Source organism: Cherax quadricarinatus, chromosome 85 (genome assembly GCF_038502225.1).
Source record: "Cherax quadricarinatus isolate ZL_2023a chromosome 85, ASM3850222v1, whole genome shotgun sequence".
Classification (NCBI taxonomy): domain Eukaryota; kingdom Metazoa; phylum Arthropoda; class Malacostraca; order Decapoda; family Parastacidae; genus Cherax; species Cherax quadricarinatus.
Genome location: NC_091376.1, coordinates 17,159,828 through 17,176,979, shown reverse-complemented (window position 1 = coordinate 17,176,979; position 17,152 = coordinate 17,159,828). Strand labels below are relative to the sequence as shown.

Below are 17,152 nucleotides of genomic sequence, written 5' to 3'. Positions count from 1 at the left end.
TGTAGTACACACACACACACATACAGGATTTCACACCTTCGTGTTAACTGACCTGAAATCCCTCCCTCTAACATTCCACTGTCCACTATCCCCCCATCTCTCTCTCTCTCTCTCTCTCAATACCTATCTCTCTCTCTACCTCTACCTATCTCTCTCTCTCTCTCTCTACCTATCTCTCTCACTACCTATCTTTCTCTCTACCTATCTCTCTCTACCTATCTCTCTCTTTACCTCTCTCTCTCTACCTATCACTCTCACTACCTATTTCTCTCTCTACCTATCACTCTCACTACCTATCTCTCTCTCTACCTATCTCCCTCTACCTATCTCTCTCTTTGCCTATCTCTCTCTCTCCCCTCTCCCATCTCTCCCCTCTAACATCTCTCCCCTCCAACAAGTCTCCCCTCTAACATCTCTTCCCTCTAATACCTCCCCCGTCTAACATCTCTCCCCTCTCATGATCTCTCTCCTCTCCCATTTCCCATTTCTCTCTCCCCCTATCCACTCTCTCCCCTCTCTCTCTTCCATCTCCTTCTCTCTCCCCTTCTCCCCGGTCTCTCCCCCCGGTCTCTCCCCTCTCTTTGCCCCCTCTCTCTCTCTCCCCTCTCTTTGCCTCTTTCTCTCTCCTCCTTCTCCCCTCTCTCTATCCCCTCTCTCTCCCCCTATCCTCTCTCTCCCCTCTCTCTCTTTCATCTCCCCACTCACTCCCCCTTCTCCCCTGTCTCTCCCCCTCTCTCCCCTTCTCCCCTGTCTCTCCTCTCTTTCCCCTCTCTTTATCCCCTCTCTCGTCTCTCGTCTCTCTCCCTCTTTTTTTTTTTTTTTTTTTTACACAGGGTTTGACAAGGTTAAGGATCCCTTGCTTTATTGACAGCTATTTACAGGTTAAGGATTCCTAACTTTATTGGCAAGCTAAGAGCTGTTACCTACATCAGCTCATTTGAAAGCATTTTTATTGTTATGAGACATAACAAGAAGCCTACTGTGTAGGCGAAACGTTTCGGAATAAAGTTGTCTAACTGTTGCATATGTGTCTTACCTAACAACCTGTCGGTATTGTATACCATTTTGATGTTCATCTTGTCAGACACTGCAACACGTGGCATCTTGGTACAGAAAACACCTTGGACAAGCTTTTCAAGTGAGAAGGGTTGGATCTGAGAGGGACATGACCTCTCAGTTGCCTCTCACTACTACTACTACTACTACTACCCTGCACCTCTCCTTCCGACAGTATTTAAGTCTCCGCACTGTCGCTTGATCTTCAGATAGTTCCTGACTATGGAACTGAACTTCTCCAGGCCGAGGGACTGACAACCTCAAATTCTACGACTTTAAGGGTGATGGACTGATTACATCGTCTTCACATCTCTACTGTTCCTGCCTACTTTCTGTATTCGACTGAAGAAGCCTACTGTGTAGGCGAAACGTTTCGGAATAAAGTTGTCTAACTGTTGCATATGTGTCTTACCTAACAAGTAGGAAACAGGATGAAGTTGGAGCCATCTGTGGGCCAGCATTTTCATTTGATCAACTGACTTTATCTCGTTGACATCATTATCCTGTACGAATGTGTTCCATACTCGAGTCATCCTGGGTATGTATGATCTCAGATGGAGTGATGTTCTGGAGAAGGGTACAGCCAGAGTGAAGTTGCTGCTTTCTACCCGTCTTGTGGCATAAAAGCTTGTTTCACGCTGTCCTCGAAGTGGATCCAAGTGTGGTATTTTGACAATATTGGCCTTGTACATAACAGTAAGGCCACCCACATCCCTCCTATGTTGAAGGCTCTGCTTAAATGACAGATCTATCCAGGATGGGTCCAGGCGAGAGATGAGACGTCTTGCTCTGTTCTCTACTCTGTCAAGCAGTCGCTGATGAGAGGGGGGGGGCAGGCAAACCAAGAAAGTGGAGCATACTCTCTCTCTCTCTCTCTCCCTCTCTCCTCCATTTTCCCTTCTCATTCTCCCCCTCTCTCCTACCTTTCCCTTCTCTTTCTTTCCCTCTCTTTCTCTCACTCTCTCTCTCCCCCCTTTTCCCTTCTCACTCTCCCACTCTCTCTCTCCTACTTTTCCTTTCTCTCTCTTTCTCTCTCACACTCTTTCCTCTTTCAAAATAAGAAAAAAAGAAAGGGAAGAAAAAAAGAAAAAAAGAAAAAATGGTGGGGACTCGCAGGAACCAGGGATCAGATGAGAATGGCTCTGGTAGGGAGAATCCCTAGGGGGGTACTTGAAGGGTAGAAAACGACCAATCAAGCTTATTCTCAGGACAGAAGCAGTGTGGAACAGGATCCTCATAGAGAAACCACGGTTGAAAGACTCGAAAGAGTACAAGAGGGTGTTCCAAGACAGAGACAGAACACAAACAGAATGAAAGCAGCTGAGGGACAGGACAAAAAAGTGAAAGGAGCTAGGAAAGGAGACAAGGATGGAACCAGCAGAAGTCAATCAGAGCAGAACAGAGCAACAAGGGCAAGTACACACACAGCTATCCTCAGAACACCATCCCAACACAAACTACATATATATATATATATATATATATATATATATATATATATATATATATATATATATATATATATACATATATATATATATATATATATATATATATATATATATATATATATATATATATATATATATATATATATATATATATATATGTATGTATACATATACATATATATATATATATATATATATATATATATATATATATATATATATATATATATATATATATATATATATATATATATATATATATATATATATGTCATGCAGAATATGTAAAACTGGTCAATTAGCAAGAACTCATTTAAAATTAAGTCTTTTCTGAAATTTTCTCTTATACGTTTAAAGATATACTTTTTTCATTAATGTTAATGTAAAAATTTATAATTTTGCACCAAAAGAAACTTAGAAAACTTACCTAACCTTATTATAACAAGAACAATTTATTTTAGCCTAACCCAACTAAATATATTTTAGATTTGTTTACAATAATTTAATACTAAACAACCACAGTGAAATATATTTTTTTCGTTAGGTTCACAATGATTTTGGCGAAATTATTGCATATACAAATTTTCACTTGTCCTATATGGCAAGATGAGCGTTGCTATTTAAGCCAAAATCGTAAGTTCTGCTTATTCGGCATGACATATATATATAAATATATATATATATATATATATATATATATATATATATATATATATATATATATATATATATATATATATATATATATATATATATATATATATATATATATACATATATTTTTTTTTTTTCAACAAGTTGGCCGTCTCCCACCGAGGCAGGGTGACCCAAAAAAGAAAGAAAATCCCCAAAAAGAAAATACTTTCATCATTATTGAACACTTTCACCACACTCACACATAATCACTGTTTTTGCAGAGGTGCTCAGAATACAACAGTTTAGAAGCATATACGTATAAAGATACACAACATATCCCTCCAAACTGCCAATATCCCAAACCACTCCTTTAAAGTGCAGGCATTGTACTTCCCATTTCCAGGACTCAAGTCCGACTATATGAAAATAACCAGTTTCCCTGAATCCCTTCACTAAATATTACCCTGCTCACACTCCAACAGATCGTCTGGTCCCAAGAACCATTCGTCTCCATTCACTCCTATCTAACATGAACACGCACGCTTGCTGGAAGTTCAAGCCCCTTGCCTACAAAACCTCCTTTACCCCCTCTCTCCAACCCTTTCAAGGACAACCCTTACCAATCCTTCCATCCCCTATAGATTTATATGCTTTCCATGTCATTCTACTTTGATCCAATCTCTCTAAATGACCAAACCACCTCAACAACTCCTCTTCTGCCCTCTGACTAATACTTTTATTAACTCCACACCTTTTCCTAATTTCCACACTCCGAATTTTCTGCATAATGTTTACACCACACATGCCCTTAGACAGGACATCTCCACTGCCTCCAACCGTCTCCTCGCTGCTGTATTTACCACCCAAGCTTCACACCCAAGTAAGAGTGTTGGTACTACTATACTTTCATACATTCCCTTCTTTGCCTCCGTAGATAACGTTTTTTTACTCCACATATACCTCAATGCACCACTCACCTTTTTTCCCTCATCAATTCTATGATTAACCTCATCCTTCATAAATCCATCCGCCGGCACGTCAACTCCCAAGTATCTGAAAACATTTACTTCTTCCATACTCCTCCTCCCCAATTTGATATCCAATTTTTCTTTATCTAAATCATTTGATACCCTCATCTCCTTACTCTTTTCTATGTTCACTTTCAACTTTCTATATTTACACACATTCCCAAACTCATCCATTAACCTTTGCAATTTTTCTTTAGAATCTCCCATAAGCACAGTATCATCAACAAAAAGTAACTGTGTTAATTCCCATTTTGAATTTCATTCCCCATAATTTAATCTCACCCCTCTCCCGAACACCCTAGCATTTACTTCTTTTACAACCCCACCTATAAATATATTAAACAACCATGGTGACATTACACATCCCTGTCTAAGACCTACTTTTACCTGGAAGTAGTCTCCCTCTCTTCTACACACCCTAACCTGAGCCTCACTATCCTCATAAAAACTCTTTACAGCATTTAGTAACTTACCACCTATTCCATATACTTGCAACATCTGCCACATTGCTCCCCTCTCCACTCTATCATATGCCTTTTCTAAAGCCATAAATGCAATAAAAACTTCCCTACCTTTATCTAAATACTGTTCACATATATGGTTCAATGTAAACACTTGAATTAACACATCCCCTACCCACTCTGAAACCTCCTTGCTCATCCGCAATCCTACATTCTGTCTTACCTCTAATTCTTTCAATTATAACCCTACCATACACTTTTCCTGGTATACTCAATAAACTTATTCCTCTATAATTTTTACAATCTCTTTTGTCCCCTTTCCCTTTATATAAAGGGATTATACATGCTCTCCGCCAATCCCTAGGTACCTTCCCCTCTTTCATACATTTATTAAACAAAAGTACCAACCACTCCAACACTACATCCCCCCCTGCTTTTAACATTTCTGTCATGATCCCATCAGTTCCAGCTGCTCTACCCCATTTCATTCTACGTAATGCCTCACGTACCTCCCCCACACTTACATTCTGCTCTTCTTCACTCCTAAAAGATGGTATACCTCTCTGACCAGTGCATGAAATTACCAACTCCCTTTCTTCCTCAACATTTAAAAGTTCCTCAAAAAATTCTCATCTACCTAATACCTCCCTCTCCCCATCTACTAACTCCCCTACTCTGTTTTTAACTGACAAATCCATACTTTCCCTTGGCTTTCTTAACTTGTTTAACTCACTCCAAATTTTTTTCTTATTTTCATTAAAATTTCTTGACAGTGCCTCTCCCACTCTATCATCTGCTCTCCTTTTGCACTCTCTCACCACTCTCTTCACCTTTCTTTTACTGTCCATATACTCTGTTTTTCTTATAACACTTCTGCTTTGTAAAAACATCTCATAAGCTAACTTTTTCTCTTTTATCACACCCTTTACTTCATCATTCCACCATTCACTCCTCTTTCCACCTGCCCCCACCCTCCTATAACCACAAACTTCTGCCCCACATTCTAATACTGCAATTTTAAAACTATTCCAACCCTCTTCAACCCCCCCACTACTCATCTTTGCACTAGCCCACCTTTCTTCCAACAGTCGCTTATATCTCCCCCGAACTTCCTCCTCCTTTAGTTTATACACTCTCACCTTCCTCTTACTTGTTGTTGCCACCTTCCTCTTTTCCTATCTACCTCTTACTCTAACTGTAGCTACAACTAAATAATGATCCGAAATATCAGTTGCCCCTCTATAAACATGTACATCCTGGAACCTACCCATCAACCTTTTATCCATCAATACATAATCTAACAAACTACTTTCATTACGTGCTACATCATACCTTGTATATTTATTTATCCTCTTTTTCATAAAATATGTATTACTTATTACCAAATCTCTTTCTACACATAGCTCAATTAAAGGCTCCCCATTTACATTTACCCCTGGCACCCCAAATTTACCTACTACTCCCTCCATAACATTTTTACCCACCTTAGCATTGAAATCCCCAACCACCATTACTCTCACACTTGATTCAAAACTCCCCACGCATTCACTCAACATTTCCCAAAATCTCTCTCTCTCCTCTACACTTCTTTCTTCTCCAGGTGCATACACGCTTACTATAACCCACTTTTCACATCCAATCTTTATTTTACTCCACATAATCCTTGAATTAATACATTTATAGTCCTTCTTTTCGTGCCATAGCTTATCCTTATATATATATATATATATATATATATATATATATATATATATATATATATATATATATATATATATATATATATATATATATATATATATATATATATATATATATATATATATATATATATATATATATATATATATATATATATATATATATATATATATATATATATATATAGTAGTAGATTGGTAGACAGGAACCACCCAGGGAGGTACTGCAGTCCTGCCAAGTGAGTGTAAAACGAAAGCCTGTAATCGTTTTACATGATGGTAGGGTTGCTGGTGTCTTTTGTCTGTCTCATAAATATGCAAGATTACAGGCATATCTTGCTACTTCTACTTACACTTAGGTCACACTACACATACATGTACACGTTTATTTATACACACTCATCTGAGTTTTCTTTGATTTTATCTTAATAGTTCTTGGTCTTATTATTTTTCCTTTTATATCCATGGGGAAGTGGAATAAGAATCTTTCCTCCGTAAGCCATACGTGTTCTAAATGTCAACTAAAATGCCGGGAACAATGGGCTAGTAACCCCTTTTCCTGTAAAGATTACTAAAAAGAATAAGAAGAAGAAAATTGTCAAAGTGGGAAGTCTGAATGTGCGTGGATGTTGTGCAAATGATAAGAAAGAGATGATTGAGGATGTTATGAATGAGAAGAAACTGGATGTCTTGGCTTTAAGTGAAACAAAGCTGAAGGGGGTGGGAGAGTTTCAATGGAGAGGAATAAATGGGATTAGGTCAGGGGTTTCAAATAGAGTTAGAGCTAAGGAAGGAGTAGCAATAATGTTGAAGGATAAGCTATGGCAGGAAAAGAGAGACTACAAATGTATAAATTCAAGGATTATGTGGAGTAAAATAAAGATTGAATGTGAAAAGTGGGTTATAGTAAGCGTGTATGCACCTGGAGAAGAGAGAAGTGTAGAGGACAGAGAAAGATTCTGGGAAATGTTGAGTGAATGCGTGGGGAGTTTTGAATCAAGTGTGAGAGTAATGGTGGTTGAGGATTTCAATGCTTAAGTGGGTAAAAATGTTATGGAGGGAGTAGTAGGTAAATTTGGGGTGCCAGGGGTAAATGTAAATGGGGAGCCTTTAATTGAGCTATGTGTAGAAAGAGATTTGGTAATAAGTAATACATATTTTATGAAAAAGAGGATAAATAAATATACAAGGTATGGTGTAGCACGTAATGAAAGTAGTTTGTTAGATTATGTATTGGTGGATAAAAGGTTGATGGGTAGGCTCCAGGATAAACATGTTTATAGAGGGGCAACTGATACATCGGATCATTATTTAGTTGTAGCTACAGTTAGAGTAAGAGGTAGATGGGAAAAGAGGAAGGTGGCAACAACAAGTAAGAGGGAGGTGAAAGTGTATAAACTAAGGGAGGAGGAAGTTAGGGTGAGATATAAGCGACTATTGGCAGAAAGGTGGGCTAGTGCAAAGATGAGTAGTGGGGGGGTTGAAGAGGGTTGGAATAGTTTTAAAAATGCAGTATTAGAATGTGGGGCAGAAGTTTGTGGTTATAGGAGGGTGGGGGCTGGAGGAAAGAGGAGTGACTAGTGGAATGATGAAGTAAAGGGTGTGATAAAAGAGAAAAAGGTAGCTTATGAGATGTTTTTACAAAGCAGAAGTGTTATAAGAAGAGCAGAGTATATGGAGAGTAAAAGAAAGGTGAAGAGAGTGGTGAGAGAGTGCAAAAGGACAGCAGATGATAGAGTGGGAGAGGAACTGTCAAGAAATTTTAATGAAAATAAGAAAAAAATTTGGAGTGAGTTAAACAAGTTAAGATTTTTCAGTTAAAAACAGAGTAGGGGAGTTAGTAGATGGGGAGAGGGAGGTATTAGGTAGATTGCTATTGGGTCAGTGTTCGCATCGCTATTGGGCCGTGCGGACGTGCTGCGCAGTAGCTCCTGATTGAGTTGGCTTTTGCGCAGTGTTGACGTGTACTTAGCTCTGTGAAGACCTGTTTGCGCGCTCTCTACGAACTGAAGCAAGATGCCCTCCATCGAGCAACTTTACCAACAGCTTAAAGAAGAATTGAGGATGGCAAAGGTGGAGATTCGGCAACTGACCGAGGAAAACAAGAAGATTCGTAGTAGTCCTCCTGTTTTGAGTCCTCAGGTCAAGAAGGGAAACTGGTCAATAGCTGAACAGCAGGGAACGAAGTTGACGATCAAGAGGACGAATGGAAAGGTAGAAACAATGAAGAAGAAAGAGACTGCCGTGGAAACTGTTGTGGAAACATCTAATACATTCTCAGTGCTACCCGACGAATGTGAGTCGACTACTGGGAACAATACGATGAACGACACCAAGGAAGGAAAGAATATTGTTGTTGTTGGGGATAGCCAAGTTAGGTATATGGATAGGGCGTTCTGCTTGAAGGACAGGAGTAGGAGACAGAGAGTTTGCTTTCCTGGGGCTGGGATGGAGGATATTGTTAGCCGTCTGGATGACATCATGAGAGGTAATGTGAGCAATCCTATTATCTGTCTCAGTGCTGGAGGCAACGATGTTGGCAGACGTAGGAGTGAAGACCTGATTAGCAGGTATAGGTCAGCAATAGAAATAATTAGGAGTAAGGGTGGGAACCCTGTCATATGTGGTATTTTGCCAAGGAGAGGAGTTGGAAATGAATGGTTGTCCAGGGCAATTGGTGTCAATTGCTGGCTGGACAAATACTGTAAGGAAAATGCGGTAACACTCATTGACAACTGGGACCTCTTCTATGGCAGAAGTGACATGTATGCCAGGGATGGGGTTCATTTATCTAGGTCTGGGGTGGTAGCACTGGCAACTGCAGTGGAGGGAGCAGTTAGGACTTTAAACTAGGAATAGTTAGTGGTATGGGTTGTGGCAGGAAAACAGTGAAGTCCCAGTGTAGTAATATTACGAGTTCTAGGGGAACTAGTAATAAGCAGAACGAGGTAGATATTGAAAAGCCAGGGACTTTGGGTGATAAGGACAGTAATAGGTTTAGTAGAAAAACAGAAATGAGCAGGAAGGGTAAAGAGAAAGGAGAGTCTTTCAATGTTTATTATGCTAATAGCCGTAGTGCTAGGAATAAGATGGACGAGTTGAGATTAGTTGGTAGTGCAGGTAACATTGATGTATTTGCCTTAACTGAGACGTGGTTTAATTCAAAAAGTCGGGACATGCCTGCGGAATGTCTTATTCAGGGTTTTAAATTGTTCCAAGTAGATAGAAGTATCGGGAAGGGGGGTGGGGTGGCATTGCATGTCCGAAATCGCTTGAACTGTTGCATAAAAACGGGTATTAAGTCTGAAGTAACACATACAGAGTCTGTTTGGATAGAATTTTCAGAGGGGCATGAAAAACTGATTTTAGGAGTGATATACCGTCCCCCAAACTTAGATAGGGACCAAGGGAGACTACTATGGGAGGAAATTGTTAAGGCCACAAGGCACGATAATGTAGTAATTCTAGGAGACTTTAACTTAGTCATATTGATTGGAATTTCTTGACTGAGAATTTAGAATCATACGACTTCTTAGAAGTAGTTCAGGATTGTTTTTTGAAGCAGTTTGTGACAGAACCTACAAGGGGAAATAACCTGCTTGACTTAGTTATGGCAAACAATGAATCCCTTGTTAATAATTTAGAAATTTCAGAGGAACTGGGTGCTAGCGACCACAAATCAATTACATTTAGCATTGAATGGAAGTACGATAGTAGCGATAACTCAGTAACAGTCCCAGATTTTCGCTTAGCAGATTACGATGGGCTTAGAGAACACTTATCATCTGTTGACTTGGGTAACGAAGTGAGATAACAATATGACAGTTTTCTGAACACTATACATGCTGCTCAAAGAACGTTTATCCCATATAAAGAAATTAGATCAAATAGAAATGACCCAAAATGGATGAATAATAGGCTCAAATATCTACTAGGGCATAAGAAAGGAATTTATAGGCGTATCAAAAGAGGTGAGGGTCATCTTATGAATCAGTATATTGACATTAAGAGGGACATTAAAAAGGGGATAAGAAAAGCTAAAAGGGACTTTGAAATTAAAGTTGCTAGGGATTCTAAAACTAACCCAAAAAGTTTTTTCCAGGTCTATAGAACAAAAGTTAGAGATAAGATAGGTCCCCTTAAAAATAACTATGGGCACCTTACTGACAAAGAGAATGAAATGTGCTAGATTTTTAATAATTATTTTCTCTCAGTTTTTACACAGGAAGACACTAACAATATTTCAGAAATTAATTTTTGTAGTGGGCTAGAAGAGGATAAATTATGTAACATCACTGTCACTAGTGAAATGGTTGTGAAGCAGATAGACAGACTGAAGCAAAATAAGTCGCCGCGTCCTGATGAGGTTTTTTCAAGGGTTCTTAAAGAATGCAAAATGGAACTCTGTGAACCATTAACTAATATTTTTAATTTATCTCTTCAATGCTAATGTAATTCCTATTTTTAAAACAGGGGACAAGTCGTTACCGTCAAATTATCGCCCAGTAAGCCTGACCTCAATTATAGGCAAATTACTAGAGTCAATTATAGCTGAGATTATAAGAAGCCATCTCGATAAGCATAGCTTGATTAATGATACTCAGCATGGATTCACAAGAGGCCGGTCTTGTCTAACTAATTTATTAACTTTCTTCAGTAAAGCTTTTGAGGCTGTTGACCACGATAAAGAATTTGATATTATTTACTTAGATTTTAGTAAGGCTTTTGATAGAGTTCCGCACCATAGACTCTTAAAGAAAGTGGCAGCTCATGGCATTGGGGGAAAAGTGCTCTCGTGGATCGAGTCATGGCTCACTGACAGGAAGCAGAGAGTGTCCATAAATGGGGTTAAATCCGAGTGGGGATCTGTAACAAGTGGCGTTCCACAGGGATCAGTCTTGGGCCCGTTGTTGTTTATAATATATATCAATGGTCTTGATGAGGGAATTACTAGTGATATGAGCAAATTCGCCGATGACACAAAGATAGGTAGGATAATTGATTCAAAGGTAGATGTTATGGAACTTCAGGAGGATTTAAACAAACTCTATTCTTGGTCAGAAAAGTGGCAGATGCAGTTCAATGTAGATAAATGCAAGGTTCTGAAGCTCGGGAGTGCCCATAACCCTAGTACTTATAAGTTAAATGATGTAGAACTTAGCCATACAGATTGCGAAAAGGACTTGGTGGTTATGGTGAGCAGCAACCTTAAACCAAGACAGCAATGCCTAAGCGTACGTAATAAGGCAAATAGATTACTGGGATTTATATCAAGAAGTGTAAGCAACAGAAGTCCAGAGGTCATACTGCAGCTTTATACATCATTAGTAAGGCCTCACCTAGATTATGCAGCTCAGTTCTGGTCTCCATATTACAGAATGGACATAAATTCGTTAGAAAACATTCAGCGTAGGATGACTAAATTAATACATAGCATTAGAAATCTTCCTTATGAAGAAAGATTGAAGACTCTTAAGTTACATTCACTTGTTAGACGAAGAATGAGGGGAGACCTGATCGAAGTGTATAAGTGGAAGATAGGTATTAATAAAGGGGATATTAATAAGGTCTTGAGGATGTCTCTCCAAGAGAGAACCCGCAGTAATGGATTTAAATTAGATAAGTTTAGATTTAGAAAGGACATAGGAAAGTATTGGTTTGGAAATAGGGTAGTTGATGAGTGGAACAGTCTACCTAGTTGGGTTATTGAGGCTGGGACTTTGGGTAGTTTCAAATTTAGGTTGGATAAGTACATGAGTGGGAGGGGTTGGATTTGAGTGGGACTTTCACATCAGAGCTTATTTCTTGGGTGGCATTGAAAATTGGGTTGGGCAAATGTTTTGTTAGTGGGATGAATTGTAAAGGACCTGCCTAGTATGGGCCAACAGGCCTCCTGCAGTGTTCCTCCTTTCTTATGTTCTTATGTTAAAGGGAGGCGGTAATTTCATGCACTGGCCAGGAAGGTATACCATCTTTTAGGAGTGAAGAAGATCAGAATGTAAGTGTGGTGGAGGTACGTGAGGCATTACGTAGAATGAAAGGGGGTAAAGCAGCTGGAACTGATAGGATCATGACAGAAATGTTAAAAGCAGGGGGAGATATAGTGTTGGAGTGGTTGCTACTTTTGTTTAATAAATGTATGAAAGAGGGGAAGGTACCTAGGGATTGGCGGAGAGCATGTATAGGCCCTTTATATAAAGGGAAGGGGGACAAAAGAGATTATAAAAATTATAGAGGAATAAGTTTACTGAGTATACCAGAAAAAGTATACGGTAGGGTTATAATTGAAAGAATTAGAGGTAAGACAGAATGTAGGATTGCGGATGAGCAGGGAGGCTTCAGAGTGGGTAGGGGATGTGTAGATCAAGTGTTTACATTGAAGCATATGTGTGAACAGTATTTAGATAAAGGTAGGGATGTTTTTATTGCATTTATGGATTTAGAAAAGGCATATGATAGAGTGGATAGAGGAGCAATGTGGCAGATGTTGCAAGTATATGGAATAGGTGGTAAGTTACTAAATGCTGTTAAGAGTTTTTATGAGGATAGTGAGGCTCAGGTTAGGGTGTGTAGAAGAGAGGGAGACTACTTCCCGGTAAAAGTAGGTCTTAGACAGGAATGTGTAATGTCACCATGGTTGTTTAATATATTTATAGATGGGGTTGTAAAAGAAGTAAATGCTAGGGTGTTCGGGAGAGGAGTGGGGTTAAATTATGGGGAATCAAATTCAAAATGGGAATTGACACAGTTACTTTTTGCTGATGATACTGTGCTTTTGTGAGATTCTACAGAAAAATTGCAAAGGTTAGTGGATGAATTTGAGAATGTTTGTAAAGGTAGAAAGTTGAAAGTGAACATAGAAAAGAGTAAGGTGATGAGGGTATCAAATGATTTAGATAAAGAAAAATTGGATATCGAATTGGGGAGGAGGAGTATGGAAGAAGTGAATGTTTTCAGATACTTGGGAGTTGACGTGTCGGCGGATGGATTTATGAAGGATGAGGTTAATCATAGAATTGATGAGGGAAAAAAGGTGAGTGGTGCGTTGAGGTACATGTGGAGTCAAAAAACGTTATCTATGGAGGCAAAGAAGGGAATGTATGAAAGTATAGTAGTACCAACACTCTTATCTGGATGTGAAGCTTGGGTGGTAAATGCAGCAGCGAGGAGACGGTTGGAGGCAGTGGAGATGTCCTATCTAAGGGCAATGTGTGGTGTAAATATTATGCAGAAAATTCGGAATGTGGAAATTAGGAGGTGTGGAGTTAATAAAAGCATTAGTCAGAGGGCACAAGAGGGGTTGTTGAGGTGGTTTGGTCATTTAGAGAGAATGGATCAAAGTAGAATGACATGGAAAGCATATAAATCTATAGGGGAAGGAAGGAGGGGTAGGGGTCGTCCTCGAAAGGGTTGGAAAGAGGGGGTAAAGGAGGTTTTGTAGGCGAGGGGCTTGGACTTCCAGCGAGCGTGCATGAGCGTGTAAGATAGGAGTGAATGGAGACGAATGATACTTGGGACCTGACGATCTGTTGGAGTGTGAGCAGGGTAATATTTAGTGAAGGGATTCAGGGAAACCGGTTATTTTCTTATTGTCGGACTTGAGTCCTGGAAATGGGAAGTACAATGCCTGCACTTTAAAGGAGGGGTTTGGGATATTGGCAGTTTGGAGGGATATGTTGTGTATCTTTATACGTATATGCTTCTAAACTGTTGTGTTCTGAGCACCTCTGCAAAAACAGTGAAAATGTGTGAGTGTGGTGAAAGTGTTGAATGATGATGAAAGTATTTTCTTTTTGGGGATTTTCTTTCTTTTTTGGGTCACCCTGCCTCGGTGGGAGACGGCCGACTTGTTGAAATATATATATATATATATATAAATATATATATATATATATATATATATATATATATATATATATATATATATATATAAATATATATAAATATATATATATATATATATATATATATATATATATATATATATGTTTGTGTTCTCCGGCTGAAGGAGACTCGAACCTACGAACCTTGAAACAAGGTATGCAGTGCTATACCATTCTCACCACACTGGGCAAATACCTTGGCATCCAGCTTGCCCTACACGTTGATCGAAGGCAGCCAGCTTTCAAGGAGAAGGCTTACAGCTTTTCATCTCATCCCCTGCATGCATCAGCCTTCCTAGAGATTTTAACAATGCAAGGAATTCGCTAAAGCAGGCGAAATATACACAAACACTGATCTCTGGCTGAAGGAGACTCGAACCTACGAACCTTTTAACAAAGTACGCAGTGCTATACCAATCTCACCACACTGGGCAATACCTTGGTGTGCAGCTTGCGCTACACGTTGATCCTGGGCAGCCAGCTTTTAAGGAGAAGGCTTATAGCTTTTCATCTCATCTCCTGCATGCATCAACCTTACTAGAAATTTTAACAATGCAAGGAATTCGCAAGAGCAGGTGAAATATACACAAACACTGATCTCTGGCTGAAGGAGACTCGAACCTACGAGCCTTGGAACTTTTTTAAACATTTCTCCCACTTTTTTAATTACGAGTTACACTTATTTATAAGATTCAGAAAGTATTAGTTTTTAAATTAAAGTATTTTGAAAACAAAATAATTCTTCCCTACTTGTAAGAACACAACCATATGGATATTCTGCCAAATGTTATTTTGTATGAGGTGTCGTGCAGTCTTGTTCTCCACGAAGGACATATCAGACTGCCACAGTTCTGAGGCCGATATTTAGCACTGACGGTAACGCCAAGACAGGACCTCAACTAATAAATTTGTGCCTGTATGTTACAGAAGATGTGATAGAGGCTGAAGATGAGACACAGAAGGTGCGGGTGTTGTGTTGGGTGATGACTAGTCCGGAGACACACCAGGAAAAGGCCGTCCATGTTAAGGCAACTTGGGGTTCACGCTGCGACAAACTCATCTTCATGAGCTCAAAGAACGGTCAGTGGATTTCTTCTTTTCTTTTTTACATTGTTATATATTTATCCTTCAACTGGATATAAGACATTTGATGAAAAGCAAAACTTTCTTGTAAGTGACTTTACTATTCTGGGTGAAACTTTATCAATAATAAGGGTTTCCTATGTTCTAAGTATTACTTTAGCATATTTTTCGGCAATAATCGTCATCATGATTCGCCTCCATAAGTTTTAGGGAAGAGAACAAAAAAAAAAAATTATACAATGCAGTGTTGGCTAAGCAGATAAGAGTAAAAGTTGCTTAGAACAGGAGGCGTTTTTATCTAACATTCCCACCGTTTATAAACGTTTCCTGTCTTTGTTTATGATTCAAAGCACTTCTTATACTAGTGGTCTTTATCCAAGTGTTACAAAACTCGTCTTCTTAAACTACTCCAAGGCATGGTAGAAAGTTAAGCTAGTTTATTCTCGTTTAACAGATGGCCTGTTTACGGTTCTGTAACAGTAAATTGTAATAGTAATTCGGGATTCCAAAACAAATAACTACTAGTTAAAGTTTAGCTGAATATATACTTATATAATATTAGGACATTGAACATTAAATGAGGAGTCTAACTCCTACACTTCTCTTTGTACGTACATTATATGCATATACATAAAGATCCAGTTCAACCAGCATATTAATATGGATAAATCAACCTTATAAGCTCAGACTTTGTACTATTTTCACCAATTACATCAACCACAAGGTAATCTACAATGGTTACTAAGACTTATTCAGTTAGCTGAACCATTAATTCACCAGAGTATGCAATAGCTCGAAAGTGAGAGTTAAGAAAGGAATTCAACTAAGAAAAGAAATCGACCACCAGAGAGAGAACTCGATGTGCCTCCTGTGAGAGGTCAGTGGGTAACTGAGTAAGGTATGTTCCCTTGACTATTCAGGCCAAGACTGACTTGAGGCCACTGCTCCAAGCCTTACAATACTTTGTGATATCTGCAATGGTGGTGCGAGGGACCGCCAGACACTAACAACCTAACGACAGATAGCCAGGTTGTTACTCACAGTGAAGCGCCTCTCACTTAGAATAAACATCCTACCTATCCACATAGCTAACAATATAAGGGCAGATAATACTATAAAGCACAATAAAATTATTTTAGCTATTAATAATGCTATTGCCAATATAGTATTAAGTGAATAGGAAAATATATGCATACAACATTAATTATTAACCTTGAGTTCAAGCAGAGGATGCAACCCCAAGGAACTGGAGCCGCCATCCCCTTCAACAGATCAATAATAATAAATAAAAATCATTTTGCTGCCTGACTGCGGTAGAGAGCTGTTGTGCTCTGCACCCCTCTGCTGTTCATTTAGGTGAGCCACCATGTATCAACATGGCAACCAGCGTGAGGCGTCGTGTGAATACTGTTGGGATTGAGCTGATCCGTGGGGCAATTTCGCCCACATCGGCACAAGTGTTGCTCCCAGTCATCATTAGGGAGACGTATGGCATACAGGATGATTAGGTATATGGTGTAGCCCTGAATGGGGCATACAGAATCTTCGTCAAACTGAATTCCACGTCCATGTACGAGTCATTGGTGACGAGATTCCAAGACGTGAGTCTTGACGCCACTCCAGCTGTCAAGGTGCGTTTGATGGACGTATCTCGCCACTTTACGTGGGTCAAGATTCGTAATGTCCCGTTTGAGGCTGATGAGGCTGACATCAGGAGAGTTTTCGAGGCATATGGGACTGCACATCTGGCACAACAGGGCAAGTGGACAACTGGTGCCTACATGGGCCGTCTAGAGGCAACATTTTCCCTGAAGATGACTCTGAGACATCCCATCCCATCCTACGTCGTGTTGG

General features: G+C 39.2%; 1 protein-coding gene across 1 annotated transcript in view; it reads left to right on the top strand.

The window, feature by feature from the left end:
- LOC128703098 (glycoprotein-N-acetylgalactosamine 3-beta-galactosyltransferase 1-like) overlaps nucleotides 1–17,152 on the top strand; it is a 536,922-nt gene that overhangs the window by 349,136 nt on the left and 170,634 nt on the right. Inside the window, exon 4 of the mRNA XM_070103460.1 lies at nucleotides 15,143–15,295. Coding sequence (XP_069959561.1) covers nucleotides 15,143–15,295 — 153 coding nt within the window. The remainder of the gene's footprint in view (nucleotides 1–15,142; nucleotides 15,296–17,152) is intronic.